The 21,100-nt window shown below is 37.4% G+C and overlaps 2 protein-coding genes across 3 annotated transcripts; one reads left to right on the top strand and one right to left on the bottom strand.

Moving 5' to 3' along the window:
- Window positions 1-1,183: 1,183 nt before the first annotated feature.
- Window positions 1,184-9,999, top strand: LOC132104185 (transcription factor AP-2-epsilon). 2 transcript variants are annotated; one of them, XM_059509462.1, is made up of 7 exons: window positions 1,184-1,471; window positions 3,451-3,900; window positions 6,039-6,093; window positions 7,710-7,941; window positions 8,029-8,147; window positions 8,454-8,592; window positions 9,444-9,999. In XM_059509462.1, the coding sequence occupies exons 1-7, from the start codon at window positions 1,427-1,429 to the stop codon at window positions 9,703-9,705; spliced, it is 1,302 nt and encodes a 433-aa protein (XP_059365445.1). In that variant the 5' UTR covers window positions 1,184-1,426; the 3' UTR covers window positions 9,706-9,999. The 2 variants fall into 2 exon arrangements, with proteins under 2 accessions (XP_059365445.1, XP_059365446.1); XM_059509463.1 differs by lacking the exon at window positions 1,184-1,471 and adding an exon at window positions 1,945-2,104.
- A 1,049-nt stretch (window positions 10,000-11,048) lies between these two features.
- Window positions 11,049-21,028, bottom strand: LOC132104692 (proteasome subunit beta type-2-like). The gene is made up of 6 exons (XM_059510253.1): window positions 20,809-21,028; window positions 19,729-19,851; window positions 19,329-19,399; window positions 11,891-12,053; window positions 11,754-11,803; window positions 11,049-11,246 (listed from the first exon to the last, which is right to left on the bottom strand). Exons 1-6 carry the CDS (start codon window positions 20,897-20,899, stop codon window positions 11,145-11,147), a joined length of 600 nt encoding a protein of 199 aa, XP_059366236.1. The 5' UTR covers window positions 20,900-21,028; the 3' UTR covers window positions 11,049-11,144.
- Window positions 21,029-21,100: the final 72 nt, after the last annotated feature.

The following is a 21,100-nucleotide window of genomic DNA, read 5'->3' as shown; positions in this document are numbered from 1 at the left end:
GACACCATTCATGTGTGGGGTTGCTTCTCATCCAAGGGAGTGGGCTCACTCACAATTCTGCCCAAAAACACAGCCATGAATAAAGAATGATACCAATTATCACCCTCCAACAGCAACTTCTTCCAACAATCCAACAACAGTTTGAAGAACAATGCATTTTCCAGCACGATGGAGCACCGTGCCATAAGGCAAAAGTGATAACTAAGTGGCTCGGGGACCAGAATGTTGAAATTTTGGGTCCATGGCCTGGAAACTCCCCAGATCTTAATCCCATTGAGAAATTGTGGTCAATCCTCAAGAGGCGGGTGGACAAACAAAAACCCACTAATTCTGACAAACTCCAAGAAGTGATTATGAAAGAATGGGTTGCTATCAGTCAGGATTTGGCCCAGAAGTTGATTGAGAGCATGCCCAGTCGAATTGCAGAGGTCCTGAAAAAGAAGGGCCAACACTGCAAATACTGACTCTTTGCATAAATGTCATGTAATTGTCGATAAAAGCCTTTGAAACGTATGAAGTGCTTGTAATTATATTTCAGTACATCACAGAAACAACTGAAACAAAGATCTAAAAGCAGTTTAGCAGCAAACTTTTTGAAAACTAATATTTATGTAATTCTCAAAACTTTTGACCACGACTGTATAATCTGTCGTGCCCTAGCAGCAAATTTGTAGTTCCTGTTTTGGCCATTTCATAACCAATTAATGCTTAAGGGATTGAAAGTAATAGAAAAAAAAATCAGGAGTAGTTCTTGATGTCAGTTCTTTATACTTGCGGCTTCACCAAACGTAGTTATCTGCCTAAAAATCATTTTCGGACGATATGATTAAACCTAATTAAACATATTTTGTTTTCAATGGTACATAAAAAACTAGATTTTCAAGTCCAAAAATCGTGGATAATGTGAAATAAAACAATCCATGAAATGCACAAATGTGACGTAGCCAAACATAAAGAAATACTGTGACAACTTGTGTCGATGACGTTAGTTAAAACTGCCCTCAACCAGACAACACAGCTCTACCTTTCAGTTAAAATATTATATTAGAAGGATGACTTTTTCCTGAGCGGGGTTTTAATGTGGTCACTTGTTTATTCGACAGTTATAGCAAAAATATGATGGTTATATTCATTTATAACATGCATTTGGGCATAGATTTTCTGCGCTTAAACTTTACTCGGTGCGTCGTGTCATCTAAAACAGGATCCCATTTGCCCCCACTTTAGTTTATCCTCCGCCCATCTCTCTCTCTCTCTCTCTCCCTCTCTCTCTCTCTCTCTCTCAACTCTTGTCTCTTTTTGTCAATAAAACTCCCGTGTCTCTCCGGTACCCCTCTCTCTCTCTCTCACCGTTCATCTTGAAGGGCACATAGTCTGTTCTCTCCCGTCTTGAACTGAACAAAGGACGACAACCTTATCCAGAAACATGTTGTGGAAATCACGGACCAAGTCAGAACCTTACTGCTTACAGGTACGCTACAGACTAATGTGCCTATTATTAGCGTTTATTTCAGAGGAATAAAAAAAATGTGATTGAGAAAGTTTTTGTTGTATATTAGAACTTCATTGTCACCTCATTGTAAAAAAAAAAAAAAAAAAACCTTTCGCATTCAGAAACAATATTTGGTTCATTTAAAAAAAAAATCTAGAAAATATGCCAAGAACACAAAGTATATTACCATTATTTTATGTGATATTTAGTCTATAGAAATTACAATTAATTGTAAATAAACTGTGGAAGATGTAAAGCAACAGTCAAAGTTTGGTGAACCATTAGCCATCAAAAAAGGAAAAGGATTTTACAAATGAATGAAGAGATTGAATTACTTTAGAGGAATTAATTAATGTCCCTTTAAGGTGGTCTACCCAACCCCTCCCCCAATAGTGTAGCGCTATAAGAGCGCTCGGGTGTGATTAACTGAGACAGTCTGATGATATAGAGCATCATCCACAGAGCAGAGCCTCACTGGGACTGTCTAGTTAATGGATCGAGATACCGGGCTTTTATTAACTGCTAGGCTTTAAGGAGGCTGTTAAAGTCAACGCGTAAAAGGCACGTTGGGACTCTTGTGTCCAGATGTTAGTCCACACCTACTCGACCATGGTAAGTTAAACTGATGTAAAGTTCTTTTGATCTGTTCGACTATTCATCGGGATGATTGTCATGTGATATGAGCTGCGTTGAGTGTAGATGAAAGCGCAGACGCGCGAGCGTAATCGGGGTCAATGGTTATGAAGTGTAGGCTATGTATAAATATGGAAGCGCAAAATTGTGCCAGAGTGTTTCATTGGAAATGTCACATGCTGTCATTGGTCTAAACGGAGATAACAGACTAGTCTTTGTCTTTCAGTGACTTGGAAGTTATGTCTTGCGTTTCAACAAAGAGAATCATTAAACTCGGTGGCAAAAAAAGGGCAATACAGAAACTTCGGTTTGATTTGTTCTTATCACATGTGATGGCGTTTCCCACACTCAGTTTTTTACGGAGTTGAAAAACTGCCAATGTTTTCGCCCTATATGAAGAAAAAAGAGATATATTAAATAGAAATAAAAAAAGTAAAAATAATAAAACAAATCAGTGTAAAGAAAAAAAATCAATGTTAAATAAATGGGCTATCTGCAAAAGTATCAAATTAAAGATTCTGTCACATTCATCAGTGGTTTAAATTATTTTTTTTACAAAAAATATCCGAGAAATTGGAAAATGGCAAGGAAAATAATGCAAGCACAAAAAGCTACATATTGGGCCTACGTGTTTTTCTGTAAAGCAGTATTAATTGCTTCTATTGTCTGGAGATCAGTCCTGCTAAAACAGTGATCAAGACACCTAAAGCTCTTATTTGTTAAGCTACTGGGAATTTAATTTAGTATGGTTATAATGAATATAAGCTAGTTTGATTAACGACCATTAATGTAATACCCTGAAATCCAAAAATAAATAAATAAATAATATTTAAACAAAATTAAATTAATATAGAATCTGCAGTTATCTCCCCAGTAACACTTGACATAAGTCACACGCACATGTAAATTAAATTATGCTAATAACAATAACTGTAGTTACACACAGCTCATTCTTAACAAAGAGGCCTATAATTAGCCTATGCTGCATACACCGAATATATAAACCAACCCACTATTCAAAACTTATAAATAATTACGATCTTATATAGGCTATCCAAGATGCTCATTGCACTTTGAATTTAATTAGCCTACTAATGAAGAAAATCGAGCTGAAACTCTGAAAACTGGAGGAGAAATGACAGAAGTTATTGTAACAAATTAAATGAATGGATACAGCAGCATCAGTTAATTAGGACATGATGAAAATACTTTATAGTATGATTTTTATTTCATAGGTTTATAGACAGTCACTTTTATTAGCTATGGGGCGGACCCCAGATTGTCAACGTAATGATGGATTTTCATAAATTGTTTTTTCCGCACAGGACCGTGCGGACGGACTGTCCAGCTCTTCTCCGAGCGGACGACTCTCTCATCTGTCTTCGCTGAACCAGGCTGCGTATTCTTCGGCTCCCCCTCTCTGCCACACTCCTGCGTCCGACTTCCAGCCGCCCTACTTTCCACCTCCATACCCTCAGTCCTCACTGTCTTATTCCCAGAGCCAAGACACCGGATACCCGCATTTAACGGACCCCTATCCTTCCATCAACTCCCTCCATCAGCACCAACAGGCAGCGTGGCACTCCCAGCGCTCTCGCTCAGAGGACGCGGGGCTTCTGTCGCAGTCACACCGCGCTCTAAGCTTAGATCCGCGGCGGGAGTATCCGGGCGTTCCGCGGTTGCTCCATCATGGACTGGGTGAAGGAGCAGCGGCGCTCGGTGAAGGTCCTCTGGGAATGCACGCAGTTGGTCATCACGGTCTGGATGACATTCAGGTGAGTTTATCATCACTTTCATAGTATTTCTTTTCAGATATTACTGACAAATAGTGAGCAAGAATCATGCTCAAATCAAATCATGAAAGCACCGGTATTTTTGTCATTAAAAAGGCCAATAATGCTTTAATAAATATTATTTTACAGATTTTTTACAACTTTTTTTCATAAAATGTAAACAACACAGTTTAGGCTCTTTATAACATAATACATTTTTTATTGGTGTTTAAATAAGAGACTATTTTGACGTGATCAAAATTAATTATTAAAATGTATATAACATATAGGCATATAATGTATACGTTCGTTGCATTAAACGGAAATATATAATTTCCAAAATAACGATTTACTTTATAATCGTATTTTATGAAATTATTTGAAATGAATTGAAAGTGTTTTAAAGTTGTTGTTTTTTCTACCGTGATAACTCTTCGATGTTTTTGTTTGAAAATGCATTTAAAAAATATTAAACATGCTACGAAGGATAAAAACTAAATCTATAGCCTATTTGTTAGTAGGCTATATCCTGTTTTTAATAGATAGCGTGTATAAAACCTTTAGCCTATATATTTTTTAAAACGCTGACAAATAATACTAATAATAATAATAAATCACAGTTTCTAAAATAACAAAAAAACGTGGTTCTTCAATTAGAGTCACTTCTGACTATTGATATCTTAAAAATAAAAAGTTAGAATTTTAATCTCTGCTGCAAATGTGGATTTGGGGTATAATGCTTGATGCTTTAGATTTTAGAAAGCGTGGTAATGTGTGAGATGGTAAAGCATTTCTCAGTTTTAGAAAAAAGTTGGATAAACCTTGGACTTAACAGTCAATTCATTTTGTATGTGGAAAAGTAAAAATGTGTTTCACCTCAATTAAACGGTTTGGTAATCACACAAAATAAAGCAAATCATGATACAAACGTCTTATTGTATAGGAATAACAGTCAGCGAACAGCGAAGTTCTTTAAAAAATATTACTAAGTTAAAAAAGGTTAGCCTATATATATATATATATATATATATATATATATATATATATATATATATATATATATATATATATATATATATATAAAGCCACTATAATTAATTTTCTTTAAAAGTAGGTAAAACAAAACAAAAGGCTTGTTTATAACAATCTTTGGGGTCAGGAAAAGTGACTCTAATTGAAGAATCATCCATTAAACTGACCATTCTCGAGAACCAGATTTCAGTTCGTTTTATTCTCGGCTCGAGCTACTTGATGGCTTGTTCTTTCACTCTTTCAGTCCAGAAGACAACAGCAGTGCAGGTGCAGAATGAGTCCGTGTCTGTCTGTCAGGAAACTTACAGCGCGTCCAATCGGTTTGCTCGCCCAATTATTCAACAAACTACTGGACTCGCTTTGATGATATGAAGCGTTTCCGAGAACTGAGTTCGACGGGAACAAGCCTGATAGTTTAATTTGCCATATATAAAGCTACAAATAGGCGTAAATAACCTACTATTTTATTTTAACTTGGTTATTCCTGCGACTTTAAATGAACTGATCTGATTTTAAGTGGATTATATTGTTTTATACATACGTCTTTTATATAACCGTTCAATAGTTAACGTGATACAGAGAAAACCAAAGAAGTCGTCTTATTACGAACTTCTATTGTTTTATTTCTGAGGAGGAAAAAAATGCTAACGTTGTATCTGTCTGTCTGATATTGCAGATGCATGTGACGTCATGAAATCTAATTTCTTCCCCTAAACATATTTTTTACTCATATCTAGTTTAAATTAAGGATCATATATTAATACAACATATAAATACATAAAATATTTTTAATGATTGGTATCTTCTTTCTTCTTCTTTTTTTATAATTTGATTAATTGAAATAAAATTATGAAAATATAAATTACTTTGTATGCACAGCAATATCAAGTTTGATCCAATCACCAGTTTTTGATTCAAATAAAATATGTTCAGTAGTCAATATTTAATTGGGAATATTTTTGCCATGTATCATCCTATAAACATTTAAATAATTAATAAATTAATAGTGTAAATAATTTTTTTCCCCAACAGACTATCAATAGCTATTCAACCATCAAGCAAGTTTAAATTAAGTGAAGTAATAGCGTTTTGCTATTCTGTTTTACCAGGGTATGGAGGAGGCATCCGCTTTGGGGATCCTGGACCATTCTGTTATCAAGAAAGGTGAGAGTCTGTACTCTGGTGCATTTTAAGAGGAGGGGGTGACCTCTCCAGCAAGAAAAAATAAAATAAAAAAAGATTTTATGTGCTGCTCAGACACCATAAAGGATTCAGTCAAGCACACACACACGCACAAAATAATTCAGCTCTGCAATTTCATTTGAAGTCAAGAAATCCTGTAGCACTCTGCCTCTGCCTTCACCCTTAAGGCAGTTGCTGTTAATGAACTGTTCATGGTCATATGAGAGAAAAGGGGGGATTAGAGGAAGGCGAAATGGAGGAAGAGAGCAGATAATAAAGTTTGAAGAATTCAGAGCATCACCATTCCTTTCCGCTTACCAGAAGAAAAAAAAAATGGAGTGGAGTTAACAAGGATGGCTTCTGAAAACACGTTCTGCAGTGCAGAACAGTAGATTATTATTTCTATAAAATAGAAATAATAGAAATAGAAATAAAGTAGATTATTATGTTCTATAAAATCTCGCATATTTACTGAGCAACAGAATGGATCAATTATGTACTCATAGGTGTAGGCTGATTTTTGTGTCGAGAAGAAACTAAAGCCTATACATGAATAAACGGATCTGCTCTCACAGCTGACGTGAGATGCTTCCAGCTCCTCGGCCGCGCGCTTAGAGCTCGTTTGTGTCCGCAAATCAGTGCTGCACAGCAGGGACGTGCACACCGCCCACGACGAGGAGAGAGCCAATACTACAGGCATTTACCTCTACAATAAGAGATATAGATAATACAGCAACACAGTGTGTTATGTGCCAATGGTTGGAAAGGGAGAGGAGTGAAGCGCTGCTTCACGCAAACACACACAGGAGCCCAGTTATAGCTGATCTATTACTTCACAAACATTCTGCATTTGACTTCATTTTTCGGGGAGGATGATCATTACTTTTGAGTAATGTGAATTATAGCTACAATAATTTGCCGGTCAGAAGATTTTTTATTTTTTCAATTATTTTTACGGAAATCAACACAAAGAGTAATCTTATGAAAACAGATGAAGGTTTTTATGTATGATGTTAAAAAATACTTAAGCTGAAATTAAAAGCCAATGGTAGTCTGTTCTTCCCAGAACACTAATCATTCTTAGAGTTTGAGTTCATGTCTCATTCCTTTTTGTGCCTTGGTTTAATTGGGAAAAATCTTTATTAGAATGATTATACTATGTCTGCTTTAAAATGGGTTGATAAGTGACAGCTTCATTTCCTGTTTTATTGTTTTATTTTCGACACAGTAATCTTTTGGTTCATTTAAAAGTCAGATTTTTAAGGAGCCAGAAAACTTTCATTACAAGCACAACAAGTGAAAACGACTGTGTGCACAACAGATGGAATAAAGCTTTCCCCAATGGAGACACAACACCCATTTGAAAATAAGTGTGAGAAACCGAAATTAAACACAGTGTCACTGAGACAACAGATGTCAACCTGTGGGAGAACATCTTAAAAAGGGTTTTATGACAGAAGGGCAAAATCCAAAAGCACAAATTATCACATTTTTATAAATCTCATCACTTTCTTTAAAATAAGAACTCTCCAGTCTCCTGTGGGTTTGTGGTAATTCTGGCACACATACCCTAAACCGCTTTCTGTTTCTCCCTACAGTTCCGCTCCCATCAAAGCTAAACGGCTCAATGGTCTCTGCCTTGTCCCTCACTAAAGAAGGCCTGGGCCTGGGCGGTGTGTCCAACCCCGCAGAGGTTTTCTGTTCTGTCCCAGGACGCTTGTCGCTCCTCAGCTCCACATCTAAATATAAGGTCACAGTTGGAGAGGTGCAGAGACGCCTGGCCCCACCTGAGTGCCTCAACGCCTCGCTGCTTGGAGGAGTCTTGCGCAGGTGAATGGAAGGGATAGAGGAAGAAGAACAGCAGATGTTTAAGATGAATCTGAGGTGTTAATCTTTTTTTTACCTGTTGTCCTTCAGAGCCAAATCAAAAAATGGAGGCCGCTGTTTACGAGAACGTCTGGAGAAGATCGGCCTCAACCTTCCTGCTGGTCGGCGAAAGGCAGCCAACGTCACACTCCTCACAGCACTGGTGGAAGGTACTGAAACATTTGATAAAAACCAGACACATACATATGATCAGATTAAGTCTACTGCTGAGACACCACTTCATACTTGCTGCAGTAATTGTTTCAAACACAGCACACACACTACATTATCAGACACTTATGATGAGAATGTAGATGTTAATATCAATGTGAATGACTTGGCACTTCAGGAAGTGTTAACTTAAAATTATAAGTGCCTAAGAAGTCATTTTTAAAAGTTCAAGAGCCTATTATCACCTCAAGCTTTCAGTCAGTACGTTCAAGTTCCATTTTTCAATCTTCACGCTCTCTTCTCAGGTGAGGCAGTTCATCTCGCACGGGACTTTGGGTATGTGTGTGAGACTGAGTTCCCCGCCCGGGCCACCGCAGAGTATCTGTGCAGACAAAGTGACCCAGATCAGCTGCCCACACGACGTAGTATGCTGCTGGCCACCAAGTGAGTACTAGATCTGGCAAGATCTGCAAACAGTTACATTTCACAAAAGGAAAGTTACATCAGTCATAATAAAGACTTTTGTTTATATATAAGTTTATACATATATATTAGAGTTTTTCACACTGGGGTCCCCAAGTGTTTCCCACAAGGGTGATAAATTAGCCAAATTTTTGTCCATATACTGGTCAAGAATAATGAGACCAATTACAATTATTTTATTTTATCGACCACCCTAGTTTTTTTTTTTTCATGTTTATTTAAACAATGATTTAAATAATCAGTATATATATATAAATAATGTAAATATTTTCCATATTTTATTTTTTGCATAAAATATAATAATAATAATAATAATAAATTAGTCTTTGTACATGAAAATAGAGCTGCCTTTATATTATAAGAAGGGGGTCCCTCATATTTGGGGGTCTATGAGCAAAAAAGAAAAGAAAATATTTTTCATGAAGTTCTAAAATATTTTAAATCAGAGAGTATTTACTAAATATATATATAAAAAAAAATTAATAAACCTGAAGAAAAACATAAGACTAGGGCAGTCGATAAAAAAAAAAAATAATAATTGTGACTGCTCATGATTTTTTACCTTTTTTTTTTTAAACGAAATGTTAATAATTTATTTTTATTATTTATATTTATTTCAACCCTCAGCACACTCTGGGGGCCCCAGTGTGAAAACCCCTGATACAGACTATAGGAACATAATTGGGAACTGCTTTCAGTTTTATTTGTGAATATATTTCTTCTGCAATTTATTGCGCTTGAAAACCAATTATAACTGTTATTGAAACCACATTTACATGAACTCACTCTCGCCTCTCATTCCATGTCTTCAGGGAGATTTGCAAGGAGTTTTTGGACCTGATGTCGCAGGACAGGTCGCCGTTGGGTGCAAGTCGCCCCACCCCCTGCCTGGAGCCCGGGGTGCAAAGCAACCTGACCCACTTCAGCCTCCTCACCCACGGTTTCGGCACACCCGCCATTTGTGCCGCCCTGTCAGCCTTCCAGAGTTACTTGCTAGAGGCCCTAAAACTGCTGGATAAAGGAGAGGGAGGAGGAAAAATCCACCATGACAAGGAACTCAAGCACCGCAAATGAACAATCTGGAGAGAGACACTACCTCCCTCACTTTTAGGAGCATATGAGTGTATTTATGTGTACGAATGTGTGCTTTCACCCCACCATTTTGCGCCTGTACGAACTGGTTGCATTCATCTCTGATGAAATCCAAGGTCTCCAGAGAAAGCAGAAATGCCTCCATGCTTCCTGCTGAATGCGGACCACAAACTCCCTCTGGATCCCCATGACTGACTAATACATGGCCCTTTTCAGTGTTCTCTGGAGATCAGGCCCCTAAACCAATCGAATGACACAAAAGATGGCACGGACAATGAAGGAATTTGGGGATTGACGAATGAATTTGAAAATGTCATTTTGTACTCCATGTTGTATGTTTATTATCAATGTTACTGTTATTCTTATTGCCGTATTACAATGTAAATGTAATATATTATTAAACCAACAACTGAATTTAATCGCTTGATGCTGAGAATGACTTCCTGATGAGAAAAAACGTTTTATTCATAACTAGCAGGTTTTTGCTTTGCATAAATGGACTTGTTGACAAGGTACAAATCTGGCATGATTACAAAATTAGCGTGATACAAACAGAACAACCCAGAGGGATGTTTGAAATTTCTAGCCCCATTTGCTAAAGGCAAGGGTGACATTAACCCAAACCGAAACCTCAATGTGACACGGTGGAAAATCCGTCAGAATTACCTCTGAGATAAAACAGTCCTGACCACTAACCCCCGGAAGCTCTGCAATCACTGCAGTCGCCGAACGCGGCTAAACAGTTGCTAGGCTCTTCTCTTCCTCCTCTTCTGTCTCCTCTCACCCTAGCTATCATTCTACCTTTCCTCGTCTGCTCAAGGGCCTCCATCTCCAAACCTGCCCCCCTGCCGACTCACTCACACGAGCACACACACATACCCATCCTGAGTGTCAATTCCCCGCTTCCCCCTCGCCGTGACCCCCTCCCTCCCCTCATCTCTCTCGTCTCTCTGACACTCAGCAGGGCTGCTCTGCATTTCTCTCTGCCTGCAGGCGAACATATGCTGCTCGTCCCTTTAGATTCCGGTGTGTTCAGGAGAGAGGGATTGTTTAATGTTTATTAATCACCTGTCTGTGCAGGAGAGAGAGCTCGTGCGAGTGCAAAAACACTTGTGTACAAAGCAGTGAGGAAACAGGTACACATCCAAAGATAGCATAAGTGCACGCCGCTCCTTTTTCTCCGCTCTTTGCCAACTTCTTTACTCCGCAGTATGACACAAACAGATACAACAAACCTTTGAGTGTGTTTTAGTGTGGAAAACCAAAGTCTAAATAAATGTTCTCATCCAAAAAAAAAAAGGAAGTGGATTAAGAAGACCATATAATTAACAGAGGGTCAATGTTTTTATTAGAGCACAGAGGGATACATTTGCAGTACAAAAGAGTGTGGGTGAAGAGTACATTGGATTAACAGTGGTAGCTCATTTAGGGCCCACGGGTAGCTTCTCCATGTCGTGGATGCCGTCTTTGTCGATCAAACGAACGGTGAAAGACGGCAGGTTCAGGATGAAACGTTTGTTGAGCTGTTGGAGAACAAGAAAATATACAAACACGGTTATAAAAGGTCATGACAAAACACACGATCGAAATAGCTCAAAAGTAGTTTGTATAACCCACTGAACCTAAACGGAAGGATTTAACGTTATAATACACTTTCTGAAGAACATATGGTTCTTGTCAGAGCAAAAAGCACAGCCACAGCGTTGAAGTAGTTTTATATAAAAAATAATTCACAATAGATGTTATAAACTGATTAGAAGTGACAGTAAAGTCATTTACAATGTTTCAAAATATCTCCATTTCAAATCAGTGCTTCTCTTTTGAACTTTCTATCCATCACACAATTGTGAAAAAGGGTCTTGAGCAGCAAATCAGCATAATAAAATGTGAAATTCAGCTTTGCCATCAGAGGAAAATATTACAGTTTACCCTAAATGTGAACAATAGTAATAGTGATCCTTCTCATAATAATCCACCAGTAATTATGAAATGACATGGATGAACAGACCAGCATATGGTGAGCAACTTACCTCCTCTAAACACTTCTTGAGCAGATCAACAGCCTCCTCACGAGTCAGATCTGGAGTGAGAATAACAGAAAACTAGCTAAGAATGCAATAAATCAAAAATAATACTTATATCCTCATAAGTGAACGTGTATAATCACCTGGTCTGTAATATCTGTCCAGGATGGAGAGGGTGAGGAAGGCACCGTATCCGTGTGCGGCGAAGGGGGCTTTGGCAAGTGCTGACAGGTGGTCCATGTAGTAGAGTCCTGGACCATCGGTCTCATCATATCCTGCCAAGAGCAGGTTCACATGGTATGGAGTCTAAAAAAGGAGAGAAAAAGTCATTTTAAATCACTAAATCCAAAAATAAAGGGATATTATACACAGCCAGATATATGTTTCAGTAAGCCATTACCATAAAAAAAAAAACAGACAAAAAGTAGGGCTGCTCCGATCCCTCAGGTGTGTGATTTCACATAGAGCAGCTGTTACTACACAGAGCCGTTGTTAACTGAGAAGATGCGCAAATCCACGTTCATTTTCATCGTTTATTTGCGCATCTTCTCAGTTAACAACGGCTCTGTGTAGTAACAGCTGCTCTATGTGAAATCACGCACCTGAGGGAATTTACCACTGATTAGAGAACCGGCTTTACTGACGAGATGCGCATTAATCATCAGCCGATCGTGATCGGAGCAGCCCTAACAAAAAAGGGAGGCTATTTTGTGATAACAAAAAGCTAACTGGATATTATTCAGCTTATCACAAGGCTACTGACCAAATAAATAAAGACATTCATTTGAGTTTAAATGATGTTCCAAAATTATGGGAGCCTTTTCCAGCCACAGAATAAAAAAAAGAAACATAATTCTGAATTTTTATTCCTTGTTTTAAGTGTTTCTAAATTCAGATTTTTCTCTCTCATAATTTCTTAAGACATAAACTCAGAATTATGAGACATAAACTCTTAATTTCTTTTTCTATTTTCTTCCTATTCTGAGTATTCTTTCCAATTTCACAACTGCTTTTTTTCCCCAAAAAAAAAAAAGTAATTGTTTCTTTCATCTCACAATTCGGATTGTTTTCTTAATATGTCACAGTTTATTTCTCAAAAATTACAAGAAAATCAGAATTCAGAAGATCTGAAATCTCCGATTTGTGAGATAAGTCCTAATTATTAATCTTTTCTCTTTTCTTTTTATTCTGTGGGGTAAATTGGATTCGGTTTATATAAAGAAAGAAAAAAAAAAAATATATATATATATATATATATGGGAGAAATAAAACTAGCAGAGTTATGTAGGGAATCAACTGCCTGGAGAAAAATACTTGACTAACCAATCAGAGTCAAGTATTAAAGTATATAATAACAACAGTTTGACTCAAAGAATCAGATCATAAACAACCACCACCACCAAACTTTAACATCAGCAAGAGTAGACGGGTTAGACGGATGGAGAGGAGAGCAAAGGGAGGGGTGTGAAACAGCCGAGAAAGGGGAGAGAAGGGAGGGAGGGGAGTGTGGAGTGGTCTGGGGGGGGGGGGGGGGGGGGGTCGCTGGTGTCACCAGCAGTGTGACATCTGCAGGAAGACGGCACCCCTGCTGCCGCCAGCACCTACCCACCTCCTCTCTCCTCCCGCCCTCACCCCTATGCCCTGGAGCTCTGCCAGCTCTCATTAAAACTTCTTTTAGCCCTCTTCCTCCCTCTATCTTACTCACGCTCGCTCTATCTCAAAACTCCATTTGGCTGAAACTACATTCGCTCACATTTTTCATCTGCATGAGGCTCTCAGATAGGGAGATTTCAATCCACATTCTGCCTCCACTGTAGTCGGCCAAATTGGGTGCCAATGGGTGGATTTAAAGGTGAAGCGTTTAATTTTTCCAATGTTAGAATTCACAGTTTAATGTTCAAGCGTAAGACATCTGTAGCACTTCCAAAGATTGTTTGGGAGACCCGACAGGCCAATGTTTTTTTTTTACACTGAAATATCAGTTTTAAAAATCATTCTGATGATGCACAGACTTCAAATAAGGTGAATGGTTTGTTTCTTTCCCACACTCCTTCGCGAACATCTGTTCTGAAAATATGTCAATTTAGTGAGCGGCTATGACAATCTGTGAAAAAGGTGGATTGCCTTATGCCAACATCAAACGCACGTACAGCTATCCCCTGTAATTACACTGATATATTTACAACCATAAATCACTTAACTGTAGAGGGCTTCAAAGCCGCAAAAATACAAAAAATCATATGCAGTTTGTTAAGATCAAAGTATACCTCAGTTTTGATGTGAACACTTACACCTGAAGTAAACTTACGCATATGCTAGTGTACACATACAGTCAAATGCATAGTCTTTCAAAGTATACTTCATTTGATAGTGTGCGTTAACAGTTTTTGTAATTTTTCTCTCCAGAAGATATGACCAGTAAATATGTTTTTTACTCGTTTAAAAACCAAAGTATATTTTGGGCTTAAATATTCATTATACACTTTCTGTTTGTCCAAATGATGAGGCTTAAACACTCAACTCCATTTGCTGAAGAGAGGCCTCCTACTCTTTTTTGAAGTGACTAAACATAAAACTTTTTAGCTAGTGGGTGACAAAACAGGAAAAAAATAGATAAAAATAAAAACAAGGAACCTGAACCTAGGACTAGAATAGAGGTCGACCGATATGTCATTTCTTTATATATCGGCATCGGCCGATATCCATGTTTTGTGGTGCCGATTTAAAGTCAGGCACGTCGGTGGGCAGCCCCGTGTTATTGGTGCGGTGGAAAGTGCTGCTGCCGCATGTGAAGGACCCCAAGCCAAAACTTTTGGAAGATTCAACGGTCCTGGGAGATAAAGGTAGCCGGAGAATCTCACTTTGTAAATGGGGTGGAGAAGTTGGCAGCTGGTTGAGGGCTCCGTTACTCCGCCCCGCTCACAGACAGCACCGTGTTTGGAGAGACAGCTGTGCTGGAGCTGCCCAGAACGGTGAATGACATTTGTTCAGAAGCATGGTTTGATGCAGACAATAGCCAGGTTTCCATCCAACTCAATTGCATTTAGGGATGTCAATATTCGATAATTTCCATGATCGATCGTCATTTAATGCATCTGCAGTGGTATTATTATTATTATGTGCAAAAGCCACTTGGAAAAAAAGCTTTTTCACCCGAATTAAAGGGGTTTTAGTCTGAATAAAATGCTAGTAGCAGGACTGTAAAATGAATAGATGTGATTATGATCATTTGATAAAATGAAGAGAGCGCGCCATACGTTTGAGATCATTTTCCCGTCAAGGAGACCGCTGAATGCGCCTCTTTAGATGGTTTCGTGGTGCTCGTTGTTGTATTTTAAAACGCAATTGCAATGTTTTCAAATGACACTATAGTATTAAAAATAATATTTTAAGCGAGCGAGCGAGCGAGCGTGGGTTTGGCTAGATGTATTTGGAGGTTATTGCTCACGTCTCGTTCTGCACATATCCAAATGTTTCAATATTCGCAATGTATCTGAATGTTAAACTATAATATTTTTTCTTTTTTTAATGTAAATAAGACGGAAAAGATCATCCTCTTCACATGAGCAAAATTGTCCTTGGCATAACAGCAGAGTGGACCGGTACACTGTAAACCCTAATAAGTTCACAGAACTCAAAAAACATTTTGTAACAGATTACACAAAAACATTTAAGTGATGTTTTTAAATGTTTTAAGGTTACATAAAATTAAAATTTACATTTCCAGTTGCCTTAAATTATATTGTTTATCTTATTAATATTTCTCAACTTTTAATAGCAGAATAATTCATTCAAAATTTTCTCTATTTATCAACTCATATAATGTGGGAAATTCACTCAAATTTAGTCTTTTGCTGTCCAATCCTCAACCTAACCACAGGCTCTTCACCACAACGGTAACACTATACAAAACCAACATAACAGAAACCTTTGTAAATTCTAATATAGCACAACATTCAAGTACTAACTTATGTCCCTCTATGTTAATCTTATGTAAAAAACACACAAAATAACACTTAATTTCTACATTTATTTTCCTTGTTTTCTGATGCAAAGCATGCTGGGAACTAGAAAACGCAATCATTTTAAGTTCACCTTATTACAACAACATTTTGAGTTTACAGAACTTATTTAAATTAAGTCCAATGAACTTTCATTATTTGAGTGCAATTAACTAATTTCATTTGATTAATTTCACTGTCCGGTTTTACAGTATACTACAGTCTATTTAAACTGACCAGTGTAACCTTTTATATGTCTGGTTGACTGTACTTTATTTTAATAATGAACATAATGCGATGTAAGTTTTAAATTAGAATGCACTTTAGATGTTCTGTCTCATTTATACCAAACACAAATGTTGCTGGTTGCTAGTGTGTTTGCAGCACTACTGTTATTTATTTTTTAAATATTTTATTTTTTATATTTTTCAGTTTAATTGATTTTTATTTATAAAATTGTATTCATTTTATTTAAATGTATATTTAAGTTTACATTTATGTTCCAACAAACTTGAAAAATTCTGCTTGATAAATGCTCTAAAACTTTTATGTAAATGACTGACTAATATATATATAATATATATATATATATATATATATATATATACACATATATATATATATATATTACCTGTTTTATATATGTAATACTTGGTCAGTTTATTGATTTGTTTGGTTAACTTTGGATACATTTTTTATTTTAATACCGTGCAATGCACAAAATTACGATTTTAGAAAACAAAATTAAGAAAACTTCAAGATATCGGCCCTAAAATCGGCAACACATATCGGCCATCGGCTGACTCTGACCTCTAAACATCGGCATCGGCTATAGAAAAACCCATATCGGTCGATCTCTAGACTAGAATATCTTAGAAACTTTTTTTTTTTTTTTTTTCTTGAAATGCTTAAAAAAAAAAACACACACTCCACAAAGCAACAGCCTAGCCAAAAAATAACAAATAAAACAAAACAATTCTATGGAACCTTTTTCAGTTCCAAAAAGTAGTTCTTTGTAGTGACACAAAAGTGGTTCTTTTAAGAACGGTTCACTAAAAAGTGAACTGCTCTTTTGGGAACCCAAAATGGTTCTTCTGTTGAATCTCTGTGAAAACCCCTATTTGGGAGCTTTATTTTTAAGAGTGTAAAGTGAATATATAGCATCACGTCCAGTTCCTTTCAGCGTGGATAAGACTAAAAAAGCTCCACCTCAAATCACCTGAGAGACGTTAATCTGATCTGGGCCATCCCGCTGCTTTTGGCGGGTCTTTAGGGCACGTTTGGGTAAGTAAACACCCCCTAGAGAAGCTCACCTATGCAATATGCTTCACTCCCAGCAGGGAGGGTTTAGAGGAACAGGGGCTTGTTGAAAGACAAGGTTTGAGTTTGTACCAAATTCCCCCGAGTGTCATCTACCCCTCAGTATAAACTTAACACCTGTCTCCCACATTCTCTACCAACCTCGTGAGCTACGGTTCAAACACTACAGCCTTTTCTCTCACTGGAGTCCCTGTTGATAAAATCTGAGGGACGCCAAACAAAAGCTCAGTACAGAGAGTCATAATTGTACCATATCATTCATTCATCATGCCTTCCGCTTTCATGTTCTGTTCCTGTGCTCCCCATCCCTTTGCCCGCTGCCCCAGGACATCTCTGCCCAATCTGCCGTATTAATTGTTCATCTGTAGCAGAACAGGGGAATGCCTCGCAATATGGCACCAGTAATTATTTGTGCCAGTGTGCTGGGAGAAAATAAGCGGCCAATATTGTTTTATGTGTGCCAATGATGGCAAACTGTTCCTGGACTGTTCTGCGGAGAGCTTAAGAGGATGTTGGATGCAGCACATGGTTAAAATAAAAAGCTCAGCACATAAAACAAGCACAGGAAAGAAAACATGCGTTCGAATGCAAAGAGCCAGTTCAGGACAGAACGATGGACTATCTGAGCATCTGCCGCCTCTTCTCTCCATGTAAAGATCTGTCTGAGGAGCCACTCCAGGGGAGCCCCAAAGGCCCAGTTGTTTTTTTAGAAACCTGGTCCTTAAAGCGTGCATGACATCGCTCTCATTTAAACATCCCGAAGGGTTTAGCACAAACGAAATGGATTAAATAATAGGCAAGGTTATATGATTACCCATAATCCTTATTTTAAAAAAGAATCTGAGACTTTCCTTTGAATACTGTTACACATCGTGGATTAAGGTATTATTCAAGTATCAATATATGAAGAAAAATCTATTAGTCAAACATGCCTCGCTTGAAGGCACATTCGAGGAAAAATATTGAAACGGACTCGTTTATTCTCGTTCCGTGGGAAAGTAGCATTTAGGTTAAGACACGCTAAAAGCATGCGGGTTTATAAACTTGTAGCACTGCCTCAGCCCCCCCCCCCCCCCCCCCCCCGAGACCCTTCCCTCCCACTGTTTCCCCCCTTTTGGCTTGCTCTAATTGTTTTTTGTAATCATTTTCTCCACTCTGCTATTGTGACAGGAGGCAGTTACACTCTTCCTAACAAATTAACACACACACTTCCAGACAAAAGAGCCAGGGTGGCGACAAGCCCATTTTTACACAGATGGGTGCACTCTATATTGCCCTGAGTTTAACACACACATGCACATTTGGAAACTGTATCTTTTAAGCAGGATCACATTACATAGGAGGCGCAGGTGTCAACGACCTCTGAGACCTTGATATCACCTCCACACATTCAAAACACACTGGCATCTGTTTTAAGCACATTTTACACCGGCTGCATTCAGATATACACTGTGGCACACAGAAGGACTGAAGAGAGAAAGCAAGGAAAAGGGCAAGAAAAAGGTTTTACAAATGTGTTTTAATTGCTATATACCCTACCATTCAAAAGATTGGTGTTAGTTTTTTTTTTATATAGTAAAAAATATCATTGTCAATGTCATGTCATGGTCATTAAGTTGACCAAAAGTGACAAGAAAGACAGTTTCTTATGTAATTATACATTCTTATTATTATTAGTTAAGATTTAAATATATAAGTTTCTATACATCAAAGAATTTTAGAGAGAAAAAAAGACACACGGTTTCCACAAAAATATTAAAAACTGTTTTCAACATTGATAATAATAAGAAACATTTCTGAAGGATCATGTGACACTAAGGCTACTAAAAGTTCAGCTTAGTCACAGAATTAAATTACATTTTAAAATATATTAAATAAAATAAAAAATTAAAAAGTTTTTTAAAGTGTAACAATACTTTAATGACACACCCAACCAACCGCAAACTTTTGAACGGTAGTGTATACAGTGTATATAATGAAGTGTTCCAGTTCTGCAACACTAGCATCACCCAAAGAAATTGCAAAAATAATTGTTTTCAACCAGGATTCCTGATTTCCCCTTTGAATTATGTAGATAGAAAGGAGAAAAAATTATTTACAGTTTGGTCATTTTACAAGTAGCCCAAGGACAGTTTGGAATAACTGTTCTATATTATATGTAATTCATCTATTGAAAAATGAAGGTTTGGAACCACACTATCCAGTATAGATATATACGAAAAAACATTGTGGGCTTGAACACATAGGTTCTTGTACCAACCCGACTCCGCAGATAGTCTGCCAAGTTTTTCCTTGTGAAGTTTGCAGCAGCTGCTGGGCTAAGCTCATATCCTGAAGAAAGAGAAATAAGAGTCAATCCATTAAACAATAGAAACCGTTTTCACATGGAGTGCATATCCAGAGCATGATAGATTTTAAACAAAGTAAATAAATTTCCACTGAAAATTTCTTCAAATAAAAGTGCATACAAACTTTTCTGCACTAAACTGTGAAATTAACTTTATTTCTACCAGAAATGAATGTAAATGATGTTTAGAACTAAAAAAAATTAAAAAGACACAGCTCGACGCTCTGTACAGGAGTTTGATTTCAGTACACTTTCCATTAAAACCAGTTAAACTTCAGAAAAAAAAGAAAAGAAAAAATAAATAAATTCTTACCATTTCTCATTTTGTAAAGCTGGACATTTTTCTGAATGTATTCTGCAAACTGTACAGTGTCACCGGCTTCACCCACACACAGGAGCAGGATCTTTTCACTGAGCTTAAACATCTTGTCATAATCTGGTAAACATACATAACAGGTCATCCTAACATTATCTCCAATACATCCCAAACACGTTTTACTAGCTCTCAAGCTTCTTTACAAGTCATTGGTGGTCTACAAGACACCCCAACATGTACAGTTTCCTCTATGGACATTTTTCGGTGGAACCAGAAACTGGGGCATCTTTATGGTTTAGGTATAGTTAATAGCCTTTAGTTTACAATAAAGAGCTTTATTTCCTACTTGCTATTGCTTGTCAGATGTAGCTGGTATTAGAGGGAGGGACACTGCTTTTCTTGAAATACATTTATTTGACAAAAAAAAATTGTATACATAAGATTTTTTAGATCGTTTTCTCAAAAATAAAGACGATTAAATAAAGAGATTTTCACTGTATGCATCTGCTAAAAACTTCCTAGTCTTAATTCTAATATGATGGGTCTTAGATGACGTGAGGTTCACTTTTAACGTAGAACATAAACAGCAACACTAATTTTACTTCATGGTGTTTTCTTTGTGGTGAATAACTTTACTTGAGTTTTCCTCATTTGTAGCTATGGAGGCGCTCTTACTTTCACAAATAAATCGCAAACTCATCCGAGGATAATCGACTGACACTAAAGGGTTATCATACTACAAGAACTGAAGTACTGCACTCGTTAACGTTTAAAAGGGCACCCTAAATGAAGTTTAATAGGTTGATTTTATTACATGGATATGTAAATCAGTTCAAAGCACAAACGGTGTCAGCACAGGGTAACGTTAGCTAAGTTACTTCAGTTAAAACTTTGTTTTAAATGCCATACATTCTGAAATGGTGACAGCATTTAGATGCAATTAAGACATCAATGTGTAAACATTGAGGCGTGGTCAATTATTATGGTCTGTAACATTTGTTTTGGTTATTATGAGCGGTTATTTTGCTGCGTGGCCGGTTAGCATTCTGCTAATATGCTACTGCACATCAAACTCACCGTGTTTCATCTGGATTATACTGCTGGCTGCTACATTATCTGCCGCAACCAGCACAAAGTCTGGCCCCTGAATCCCGATCAAGTATTCCATATTGCGGAGAGAGCTTAAAGAAAATACAACACACTCTGATCAGTATGTTAACTAGCAATGCGGCTCGATCGGCTATTACACAGCAAAAGCTGAATGGAGTTCAACGGCGGCGCACTGTTCAGACGTCATCAGAGTGTTCGTGCTCTGTTGTCACGTGACGAACTGTTTATGGATATGGCTGCGTTCAGTCCAGAGAAAAAA

This window comes from Carassius carassius, chromosome 25 (genome assembly GCF_963082965.1).
Source record: "Carassius carassius chromosome 25, fCarCar2.1, whole genome shotgun sequence".
Lineage (NCBI taxonomy): Eukaryota > Metazoa > Chordata > Actinopteri > Cypriniformes > Cyprinidae > Carassius > Carassius carassius.
Note: the sequence above shows the minus strand (reverse complement) of the source record. Positions and strands in the feature narration are given on the sequence as shown.